Source organism: Mastomys coucha, unplaced genomic scaffold, assembly GCF_008632895.1.
Source record: "Mastomys coucha isolate ucsf_1 unplaced genomic scaffold, UCSF_Mcou_1 pScaffold1, whole genome shotgun sequence".
Classification (NCBI taxonomy): Eukaryota; Metazoa; Chordata; class Mammalia; order Rodentia; family Muridae; genus Mastomys; species Mastomys coucha.
Genome location: NW_022196891.1, coordinates 53,438,511 through 53,450,639, shown reverse-complemented (window position 1 = coordinate 53,450,639; position 12,129 = coordinate 53,438,511). Strand labels below are relative to the sequence as shown.

At 41.5% G+C, this 12,129-nt stretch overlaps 1 protein-coding gene across 7 annotated transcripts in view; it reads left to right on the top strand.

Annotated features, from left to right (window-relative positions):
* Positions 1–12,129, top strand: part of Tdrd5 (tudor domain containing 5) — a 78,716-nt gene that overhangs the window by 38,920 nt on the left and 27,667 nt on the right. For all 7 annotated transcript variants that reach the window (XM_031385611.1, XM_031385586.1, XM_031385634.1 and 4 more), the window contains 3 exons: positions 1,846–2,046; positions 2,556–2,690; positions 5,178–5,336. In XM_031385611.1, coding sequence (XP_031241471.1) covers positions 1,846–2,046; positions 2,556–2,690; positions 5,178–5,336 — 495 coding nt within the window. The remainder of the gene's footprint in view (positions 1–1,845; positions 2,047–2,555; positions 2,691–5,177; positions 5,337–12,129) is intronic.

The window sequence follows — 12,129 nt, the reverse complement described above, 5'->3', positions numbered from 1 at the left end:
TAGACCAGGGCTGGCCTCGAACTCAGAAATCCTCCTGCCTCTGCCTCCCAAGTGCTGGGATTAAAGGCGTGCACCTGCACCACCACCTCCCGGCTTGTATCCATTTTTAAATGAGAGAGAGAAAGAGTGTATGTGTGCACACATGCATGCGTATGCACACACACGCGCAAACATGGATGCTAGAGGACATCTTATGAGAGTTGGGTCTCTCCTTCATCCTTTGGTCCTGAGCATTGAGCTCAGGTTTGTCCGCCTTTCAGGCAGCTGTCTTTAGCCTGTGGACCGTCTCAGGCATCCTCCCTGTGTCTCTGCTTTTGCCTTTGTACTGCCGCTGCTGTGAGATTGTGTGTCAGGATGGTTGGATGACAGAGGCATCCACTTTGCTTTCACCACATGCCTAGAACTCCTGCTACTGTGTGTTGTGCTGATGTAAAGTAAGAACTTGAAGATTGATAGCTGACTCTGGAGGTGAAAATGGAGCTACAAATCCATGGGAGCTTAGTATTTTTGCCTCCCGTTTTTCTGGGAGTAGGCGCCCAAGCATTGTAGGCCCTGGTTTTGATATCTGTCCTTTGACCTGCTAGGACAATCAAAACTATTGTTGAGACTTGCACAGATCAGCAGGCACTCTGAAGACAGGCAGAAGTAGATCCCACTCTCCTTCATTTTGGCATCACAATTTGTCATTAGCTTAAAAGTTCTTTGGTCTTTTGTGATATATTAAAATAATTTACCTAGAATTAAAAATTTTTTCCCTCTGAGGTTAGCCTAATAATCTTAAATTGACTTTTGTTTTTCAAGACAAGATTTACTGTGTGGCCCTGGCTGTCCTAGAACTCGGAGATTGTGGGTCTGCTTCCCGAGTGCTGGGATCAGAGGCACATGCCACCACTGCCCGACTTTTAACTTTCTGTCTGTCTGTCTTTTTGAATGAGAGATGCTCAGTAGATAAATAATTTTTTCCAAACATTTTTATTATTTTTCTTTTAAAATGAGCATGTAGTATATAAAATTGTTTCATTTATTACATTTTCATGCATGTGTGTAATGTATATTGATCATATTTACCTCTTTTATTTTGAGATTTTCTGTTTACTGTCTATATCTCTAGTGCCGCTTTTACTCTTAGAGAAAACATCCCTCTTGTGCAATTGTTCTGATTCACCTAATGTGGCGATTTCTGTGCCCATTCATCTTCCTGCAGAGGACATAGTTGTATTGTTGTTAATGCTGAGTAAAACCCTGTGCATGCACACATCTGCTTTGTCCTTTCGTCTTTCGTCCACCGTAGGCACCACCGCTGAGTCCGTTACTTTGTGCTGTAACGGTGCCACAGTGACCATGTGACTAAGATTCTGAATGTATACCTAGAAGCAGTGCAGTTAGCTCATGTACAATTATTAATTTCTCCTTTTGAGGAATCTCTCCACTAGTTTCCATGGTAACTGGACTACACACTCCAGCAGCTGCACAGGCTCCTTTTCCTGGGCCGTCTCCAGCATTCGTTGTGTTTTTCCTGGTGAGAGAGAGCTGTGTTTACTGAGTTGAGGTGGAATCTCTGAGTGCTTTTGATTTGCATTTCCTTGATGATTGTTTTTTTTTTATTACAAATAATATATTTCTGAAAATGAGTTTTTCATCAGATGATTTTTTTGTAGTCATTTTATTTAACCATATTTTTCTTTTGCTCTCACCCTAAAATTATACATATTTTATGTGTAATTCTGGATTTTGGGAATTTTGGTTTTTTCACTTAAAACCATAGTTCACTAGCAATTCATTTTTGTATATGATTACTGTAACTTCTGTCTAAATCATCATACAAATATCTCTGTTGTATTTTAGGAACACTGGACATCCAGAGCTATTTTGCACTTCCAGAAGCTGTGTGGTTTGAAGCCATTAGTGGGCGTGGTGGATGAGTATATAGATGGAATCCTTAATATTTTTCTTTGTGACACATCCTCAAATGAAGATGTGTATTTTCATCATGTGTTGAGGACCGAAGGCCATGCTATTGTATGCCGAGAAAATGCCCCATCCAAGGTAGAGTGCATCTTTTGTTCAACATACTTTGTTTAAATGCTACGCTTGAGGATATAAAACAATTTAGTATGAGCAGTTACTGATTTACTCTTCAGTCTTGGGAATGTCTGTTAGGTTCCTGGATTCTTAATGCAGATGCCCTCTTCATTTCCAGGTGATCATTGAGATCAGGCCATTCCCACCACCAATAACAAACAACGCCATATTTTTCTAATGGTTCTTTATCCTCTCGTAAAAACTTCTGTATAAAACAAATTATCTAATCCCTCTAATCCCTGAGTATTTAGTCATCTAATGTTTGCCTAGAGAAGAAAAACATTCTCTTATTTTGAAATTAGTGATAGTACATCTACACAATTTCTCGTCTTCCTACTACTTTTGTAACTAAAGAAGCATCAGTGTGGAAAATTTCTCCTTACCAATGTTAGAAAATACGCTTCAGTGCCAGTCAAAGCTACCAGCTTGTTCTCCTTTTCTAGCTTGTTATATAATGAAACACTTCATCCTAGGGCTTCAGGGATCTAAACCCACCAGCACTGTACACTAACTCCAGCTCGGCGGGTGACATGGTCCTGACAGAGCTGGGGCATCCTGCTCACCAGCACTATTTGAATGAAGACAGGGAGATGCTGCAGCAACCCCAGGTGAGTGCCCTGCACAGCCCAGGAAAAGCTCCTCCAAATAGAGTCACTCTTAGTCACTGAAGATACGTCCTCATTTTGTAGATGAGTGAGATACAGCTTTGCAGACAGAAAAGCTGGGAATCTTGCACAGTGCTTGTAACAGTGGCTTTGTCTCTGTGTCATTTAATCCTGTGCATTGCTTCTGTTTCCTCCTGAACACTCCTCGTATGCACCAGATTCTCTTGCTCCCTTTATGTGGCTGTGTTTCCCCTACACTGGTGATTCCAATGCTAGTCTCTCTTTTTTTTTTTTTTTTTTAAAGATTTATACACTGTAGCTGTCTTCAGACACTTCAGAAAAGGGCATCAGATCCCATTACAGATGGTTGAGCTACCATGTAGTTGCTGGGAATTGAACTCAGGACTTCCGGAAGAGCAGTCAATGCTCTTAACCACTGAGTCATCTCTCCAGCCCAATGCTAGTCTTTTAAAAATATTTTGATTGCATTTATAAGTTGTATGTATGTGTATAGGCACAGGAAAACTTGTGGGTTGGTTCTCTCTTTCTACCATGGGTTCCAGGGGTCAAGCTCAGGCTGACAGACGCAGTGACAAGTGCTTTTGCTCGCTAAACATCTTACTACTTGTACCACTCAGGTTATTGAGTGTTCTTAGCTTATACTCTATAAAAATGGCCAGCTCTCCCACCATGGTAATGACAGCATTATAATGATTTTCTATTAACATGTATTGCCCCCCCCCCTGAACTAGTACTGTATCACAGGCACCGTTGTGAGTGCCCCCATAGGCTACTTAGTCTAGTCTACAGAGCGCGAAGGGAAAGTGGAGCCCACAGCAAGAATGTAATGCTTCTTGAACAAAGGAAGACCTACCTGAGTCTGCCATTCCATGGCTGTGGATGCTGGGCTGAGAGTGCTTGGCATTTTAGATTTAAGGCTCACAAGTATTTTGTTTGCTGATACAAGGTGCTTTGTTTTCTTTGCATGTGATGAATATAAAAATGTCCCTTTGTTTAGTAGGTATTTTGGAAATGGTAAATCCTTTTTTCTTTTAAAGTATCTACTGATTATTAAAAAAGATTGAAAGGCAAAGCCATTTTGACTATGCTTTTAATTTGTCATAAAACATGGGTGACAGTACCTACCTCCAACCCCAGCACCCCCCTCTCAGGCCTGCACGCAGGAGCCATAAGCTCACAAGTGTGAGACCTGCCTAGGCTATATAGCAAGACTTTGCCTCAAACTTTGTCTCAGAATATGAATGGCTCCTGCTGTGTTGCCTTAGTAGTATTTGGCTTGGACCCAGATGATGGCTCAGTGAGTAAGACCACTTGCTGCTTTTGCGAAGGACCCTTGTTGGTTCCCAGCACCCACCTAGTGGCTCAGAACTGCTTGTAACTTTAGTTCGAGGGGATCCAATCTCTTTTCTGGCTCCTTGGGGAAAAGGCATACATGCGGTACACAATCAAATCATTCATATACATAAAATAAAAATCATTAAAAATTCTAAATGACACATTTATTTTATAAATGTTTTGCCTACATGTAAGTAATGCAGCACAGGGCATCTGGTGTCCATGGAAGTCAAGAGAGAGCCTTGGATCCCTGGGAAGTGGAGCTGTGGATGGTTGTGAGCCACCTTGTGGATACTGGGAATCAAACTTGAGTCCTCTGTAAGAGCAGCCAATGCCTTTAACCACCGATCATCTCTCCAGCCCCCTAAAATTTGGTTTGTATGGTCTCTAACAAGCCTGAATCTTTCTTAATCATTATTATTGCATTGGAAGAATTGTATTTCATCATTCTTGAATAGTGAATTTAATTCATTGTTTAATCTTTTTAGAATATCTTATTATCTCTTGCTATCTTCAGATAATCATAGTTTGGTTCTAGAAATGAAATACCATCTTTTCTGCAAAAGAAAAAAGCATGTAAACTCTCCTGATTTGGTTTGTATTTTGGTCCAGCTCTGTGTGCTACGCACATGCACACCTACTGTGAACCCTGCCTCTTGCCCATTGCTGCTGTGTTTGAGTGTCCTGACTAACTGTGCATGCAGCATCCTCACTGTGCCCTCTCCCATGGCCTCCTTCCTGCCATCTGCACGCCTCATCTCTGTGATGGCTGCGCTGCAAAGACTGCACTGCCTTTACCTGACAGTGCGTCTCCTGGGGTTTTAGTTCTTTGGGTCTCTAGAACCTTTGTGTTCCTTTGTAGCTACAGGGTATCCTGTAGACACCTGATGACCTGCCCAACAGTGGTGGTTTTCTGATACAGTTGAAGAGAATGGGAAGACCTACTGGGTAAAATTAAAAAGAGAGCGAGAGAGCGAGAGTGAGAGAGAGAGAGAAAGAGAGAGAGAGAGAGAGAGAGAGAACACCTATGTGCATGTATGAACTGTAGAGTAAAATTCTCACCAAAGTTTATAAGAATGCAGATTTTGGAAACAGCATTAATGTAGAAAATGATTTTTCTTTTATATCTACTAGCAAGATATTCACGATGAAAAGTCTGTAAGTCACCTTAACTCTGCACCCAAGGAATTACTAAAGGATTCTAAATTGAGTTCATTGAAAACACATAAGAGCTGTGAAGAGGATCCACAGTGGTCCAGCCTGCAGCCCAAGGATCTGAAGGAAGAAAATGAGGTAAGAGGCACGCTCTGCTGCTTTCGTCTGTGAGACTGCTCGATGACACTGAATTACAGATGATTTCCTCATCAGCTCTGTTGATGGAACAGAGCTGATGACAGGAAAGAAAAGCACTGTTGGGACCAGATGTGTAGGTTCCTATCTCAGGACTGAGTCAGCATGGCAGCAGTGGAGGAAAACTCACCAGAAAATATATTTCTATTTTTACAAGAACATATTTTTATTTTAATCAGGTATTTATGTGCACATAACTGACAGTCCTTCATGACACCTTCATTTTCTGTCTTCTTTTTTTTTTTTTTTTTTTTTTTTAAGATTTATTTATTTATTATATGTAGGTACACTGTTGCTGTCTTCAGCCGCACCAGAAGAGGGCGTCAGATCTCATTACGGGTGGTTGTGAGCCACCATGTGGTTGCTGGGATTTGAACTCATGACCTTCTGAAGAGCAGTCGGTGCTCTTCCCCGCTGAGCCATCTCACCAGCCCCATTTTCTGTCTTCTAAAACAACCATTTTCTGAATCATCTCCTTTAGCAGCTGTTTGAAATTTCTCTCTTAATTATTACATTAAATAATATATTTATTATTTCCTGATTTTCAAGTTTAAGTGTCTTTGGATTTCTTGACATAGAAGAAATTTTTCATCCTTTTACCACACATAAACTTAAGCTTCATTCCCCTTCCCCACATCTTAGTACAGAATATTGAACTTCATTAGACCATTAAACTTCATTCCCCTCCCCCATGTCTGGCTTAGTAGAGTATATTGAACTTCAATTAAACCATTCAGTATGAATGCTGTTTTCTGTTGAGCCACATTGTATGTATGCTAGGATACTTTTCATGTATAGTTTTAAGTAATCTTTTTGTCTGTGCTCTGAAACTTTGATAACATACATCTTTATTGTATCCTTTCTCCCGCCCTCACTCCTCCCAGGTCCTCCTCACCTCCCTAGTCAAGCAACTTCATGCTCTTTTGCTCTCCTAAAAGAAAATGGAGTTGAGTTTGTGTTGGCCAGCTGCTCCTGAGCCTGGGGTCTGCCCTGGCATGTGGTATCACTCACTGACGAAAAGACCTCCCTCTCCTCTCAGCTCTCGGTTGAGATAGCTTCTTGGTAGAGGTGGGATTTGTACCCATGTTCCTTCTTCCATGCTAAGAGTGTTGTCTGGTTTGAGTTTGTTTAGGCCTTATGCATGCTGGCATCAATTTTATGTTGCTATTTCTTTCTTTTTAACATTGACTTTATTTTGGAGTACTTCTCTGTCAGTTTTAATGCACGTATAGCTTTATGTATTCAACGCAACAGTCAGGATGCAGGATGCTCCAGCACCTGGAGTAACCCTTGTGCCTCCCTGGTTTTAGTCACAGTTTCTTACATTACAGAGTTTTGTTACTCTGACTGGTCCCTTTCAAGACTAGCTTATAAGAGAACTTTAAGAGTGACCTTTAATGCAATCTAACACCTTTGAGTACTTCACATGTATCCCAACTGTTGATAGTTCAAAGATTTTGTGTTCTGAGTAGAATTTGATTGCACTAGCTTTTCCACAGTTTGCATATCCATCCCCAACCAAGGTTTATTTGAATTGTTTCCAGTTTTGAGTAATTATGAATAGAGTTACTATAAGTGTTCATATACAAGTTTTTGTTGGTTGGGTCTTTGTGTGTTGGTGTGTGTCTAAGTTTCATTTATATGGAGAAAATGTCCTGAAATAGGACTTGTGGGTTAGGTGGTAGTGTTTGACAAACTGCTCTCCAGAGGAGCTATAAGACTTCGTGTTCCCTGAAGTGTGTACATTCTGGATGCTGTATGTACTTTTCGCACTTGCTATTGATAGCCAGGGAGTTCTGTTCGAGCTTCTGAGAAGCATATAGGAGCATCACAGGGCGCTTTTAACAGATGCTTCCCTAATGACTAACGATGCTGAACATCCTTCCATGTGCTGGCTTGGTAACGTCGGTTACTCTTTTGCCCGTCTTTTTAGCACATTGTTCATTTTCTCACTGTTTTGACTTTTCTTCCATGCCCGAGGTGTGTGGCCTTGGTCGGATGGTGGTGTCCACACATACTCTCTCATTTGCAGTTTGTTCTTTCAGTGTCTCTCACATAGCAAAAGCTTTCGTTTTAGAAAGTCCAACCCAACAGATTTCTTTTCTGTTAGTTTTGAGTTACTTTTTAGCACAGGTGTGAGAGGATAGGATTCATTTTGTTACACATGGATGTACAGTTGTGTTTGTCGAGAAAACTTCTGTTTCCACAGAATTGCCTCTAAAGCTTTACTTACAAAAAAAAAAAAAGTGGGTTGTTGGTATGTATGGGTAAATAACAACTCTGAATTCTGAGCCATTGATCTGTAGGTATGCATTCTTTCAGTATCGTACTGCACGGTCTCGATTACCTTGCTTGTGTTTAAAACCTCTTTAAATCAAGTAGTGTGGGGCTGGAGAGACGGCGCGGGTGGTGCGGCAGTCGGGAGCACTTGCTGCTCTGGCAGAGGATCCAGGTTCTGTTCCCAGCACCCGGTGGGTGGCTCAGTGTTACTCTGGTTCCATGGGATCCGACACCCTCCCTGGCCCTCACATTCATACATGTGGTGTGTAGATATGCATGTGGGTACTCATACATACAAATGAAGAGAAATGGGGAGTGTGAGTACTCAACATTTAAATTACTCATTTTTAAATTACTATGAATATTCTTTTAACCTTTAGGATCATTGTATCTGTGTCTTAGTCTTGTCTGTTATCCTTCTGTGTTCAAATTTATGTTGGAATTATTGTGCTTGGTTTGCATTTGGTTTTCTTTCCCTTTTAATTGTTAAGGTGTAGGTTGAGAATGTTGATTTGAGACCTTTTTCCTAAGATCTGCATCTGTAGTGTCTGTGTACACTTAATCCACAGCACACAAATTTGAATGTTTTATTGTTATATTCAGCTAGTAGTTTTTACATTTCTTTTTGAAATACACTTGAACTATGGGATTATTTAGAATTGCTTAATTTACAAGTATTTTGAGATTTTCTTGTTTTCTTTTTGTTATTTTCTGTGTAGTAAATGATGATCTGGGAGCATACTTTATATAATTTCAGGTCTTTACATTTGCTAAGCTTTGTTTTGTCAACACCGGATGCAGTCTTTTGTCTAATGTCCTTGTGCCTTTGGAAAGAATATATATTATACTTTGGACAGAAAGTTCTGTGGATGTCACTGAGTCACAGTTGGTGGTAGCACTGTTCGGCTCCTGTATCTTTGCAGCTGATTGGTTGTATTGATTGCTGGGAAGGATGTCCAAGTCTCCAAGTCTCCTCTTGGGTTTTATCTGTGTCTCCTTTTTTCTGTTGTATTTTGAGCCTGTGTTTGTTCAGGTGTTGTCTTGTAATCTAGGATTCTGTTTTCTCTGTGAACTGGCGCTATCCTTAGGAAATGTCTGCCTTTGTTTACGGTGACTGTCTGGCAGGAAGTCTGCAGGTCTAATCCAGGAAAGTCATTCTTCTGTGTGCGTCTGCCAGGAACATCTTTTTTCCCTTCCTTTTACTTCTACCTATTTAGTAATCATATTGAAGTTTCTTGAGACAGTATGTCACTCATTTTTAAGCCCACTGGTCATCTTAGACTTTGTACTTTGGCATTACTGTGATTGGATGTTGTGTTGCTTTTCATTAGCGATTCCTGGCTTTCCTGGCGCTGCTCTCTCTTCCCTGCTGCTGTTTTCATATAAGGAATTTACTTTTTAATGTTTCTATTATAGCAGTTTCTATAATTTTCTATAATTTTATTTACTCATTCACTTTACATCTGCTCACTGCCTCCCTCCTTGCCACCCCCCTCCCACAATCCTTCCTCCCATCACCCTCCCCTTCTCCTTAGAGCAAGTGGTGGTCCTTGCTGGGTATCCTCCCACCCTAGTACTTCAAGTCTCTGCAAGGCTAAGTACTTCCTCTCTCTGAGGCCAGACAGGGCAGCCCAGCTTGAAGAACATATTGCAAGACAGGCAACAGCTTTTGGGATAGCCCCCATTCCAGTTGTTCAGGACTGACATGAAGACCAAGCTGCACATCTGCTACATATGTGTGGGATGGCCTAGGTCCAGTCCCTGTATGTTCTTTGGTTGGTGGTTCAGCCTCTTAGAGCCCCAAGGGTCCAAGTTAGTTGACTCTGTTGTTGGTCTTCCTGTGGAGTTTCTATCCATCCGGGGCCTGCAGTCCTCTCTCCTATTCTTCCATAAGAGTTCTCAAGCTCCATCCACTGTTTGGCTGTGGGTGTCTGCATCTGTCTGAGTCTGCTGCTTGGGGGAGCCTCTCAGAGGACCATATGCTCCTGTCTGCAAGCATAACAGAGTGTCATTAATAGTGTCAGGAATTAGTGCTTGCCCCTGGTCTCAAGTTGGGTCAGTCATTGGTCGACCATTCCCTTAGTTTCTGCTCCATGCCTCATCCCTGCGTTTCTTGTAGACAGGATATATTTTGGGTCAAAAGTTTGGTGAGGAGGGCTGGAGGAATGGCTCAGCAGTTAAGAGCACTGACTGTTCTTCCAAAAGTCCTGAGTTCAAATCCCAGCAACCACGTAGTAGCTCCCAGCCATCTGTAATTGGATCTGATGCCCTCTTCTGGTGTGTCTGAAGAGAGTGATGGTGTACTCTCATACATTAAACAAATAAATCTTGAAAAAAAATCTTGTAAAGAGAGAGAGAAAGAGAGAGAGAGAGAGAGAGAGAGAGTCCTGTAGGTGGGTTGGTGTCCCTCTTGCTCCATTGGGCTTCTTGCCTGGCTACAGGAGGTGGCCTTTTTAGGTTCCACATCCCCAGTGCTCTTGAGTCACCACTAAGGACACCCCCATTGATTCTCGGGAGCTTCCCTACTCCATCGCTGTCTCATCTTGGAGATGCCCCTACCTCCTCACCTTGTAAGTTGGAGATTTCTGTTCAGTCTCATGGTCATCTGGCCATCCCTCCCGTACCTACCCTGTTTGTATAATTTTAAGTGCTTAGTTTAGACTATGATTTTTACACTGGATTCATAAAGTAATTTACCACAGAATTGCATGTAGCTGTTATTCAGTATGTGGCTGTCTTACTACCAAATAAATCATTTATCCCTATTTACCTCTTTTATACTAATATATATACATGGAACACTTATGATATATTTTTTTTCTCTCAAACATATTCTGAAAGGTTTAAGAGGACAACAGTACAATATAGTTACTGATTTCATTATTTTTTTTTCAAAAATTCAAGGTTCTAGTTTCATTTCCTTTCTGTCTGAGGAATGTCCTCTAGTGGTTCTGTTAACACAAGGCTGCTGCTAATTCTTGTTTTCTTGCTGAGAATAACTCTCTTCATTGTGAAGGCTGTCATGGACTTAAAAGATGTATTCACCAGACAGAAATCGTGCACACAGATTCATTTGTTCCTTCCTTCCTTTCTTTCTTTCTTTCTTTCTTTCTTCCTCCTCTTCCTCTTCCTCCTCTTTCTTCTTCCTCTTCCTTCTTCTTCCTCTTTTTTTTTCTTTTGGTTTTTTTTTTGAGACAGTATTTCTCTGTATAGCCCTGTCTGCCCTGGAACTCACTCTGTAGACCAGGCTGGCCTTGAACTCAGAAATCTGCCTATCTCTGCCTCCCAAGTGCTGGGATTAAAGGCATGCGCCACCACTGCCCGGCCTCTTTCATCTCTTTAAACATTTTGTTCCACTTATTTTCAGTCCTTGTGATTTCTGACTCATAGTCATAAAGTAGTTTTTCTGTGAGCAGTATGCTGTATTTACCTGGCTATATTCCGTAGCTTCTTAGTCTTTAGCGGGCTGACTGTGGTCTGTCCAGGCATAGATTTCTTAGGTCCAGACTGCTTCAGAATTACTCATCTTGTACATTTACCTTTCGCTGAAGTTTGGGAATTTTTGAACAGAGTTCCTTGTTTGTTTGGAAACACTGTGGGTGGAAACAGGGCTTCGTTTATTCCAGGTGAGTAGCCCACCACCAGCCGTCACCTTCAACCCTTCAAGTTAATGCCTGAATTGTACTTCTCTTAACATTGATTATACAACTGCTAAGTAGTTTGGAATTGTCCCCAACATTCCTGAGCTTGTTTATCTTTTGGGGTACCTTCCCCCAAACTCTTTTCTATGCCCTCTGACTGGATAATGTCTACGGATCTGTCTCCAAGTCCATCCACTCACTTCTGTTATAGTAAGAAGACAGTAATCTTAATAGCAGCATAAAAACTGGTTTGGAGCTGGGCTATTCTACAGGCTCCCGTGTGAAGAAGATTTCATTGCCAGATGCTGGTGCTATTGAGAAAAAGGAGTTAAGAGAAATATTCGGCAGCCAGTCCCACAACACCCAGAGGATGCTCCACTCCCAGGTGCTCTAACAAGCCCAGAATCATAGGATCCCAGAATCACAGGATCCCAGAGACAGCTTGATTCTGAAGAGTTCTGACACGACCAGGATCACAGGAAGGACAGGCCCCAGTCAGATTTAGCAGGGCAGATAGCACTAGAGATAACCAGATGGCTGGTGGCAAGTGTAAGACCATAAGCAACACAAGCCAAGGTTGCCTGGCATCATCAGAACCCAATACTCCCACCATTGCAAGTCCTAGACACACCATCACACTGGAAAAGCAAGATTCAGATCTAAAATCATTTCTCATGATGATGATACAGGACTTTAAGAAAGACATAAATAACTCCCTCAAAGAGATACAGGAGAACACAGGTAAGCAGCTAGAAGCCCTTCAAGAGGATACACAAAAATCCCTTAAAGAACTACAGGAAAACACAATCAAACAG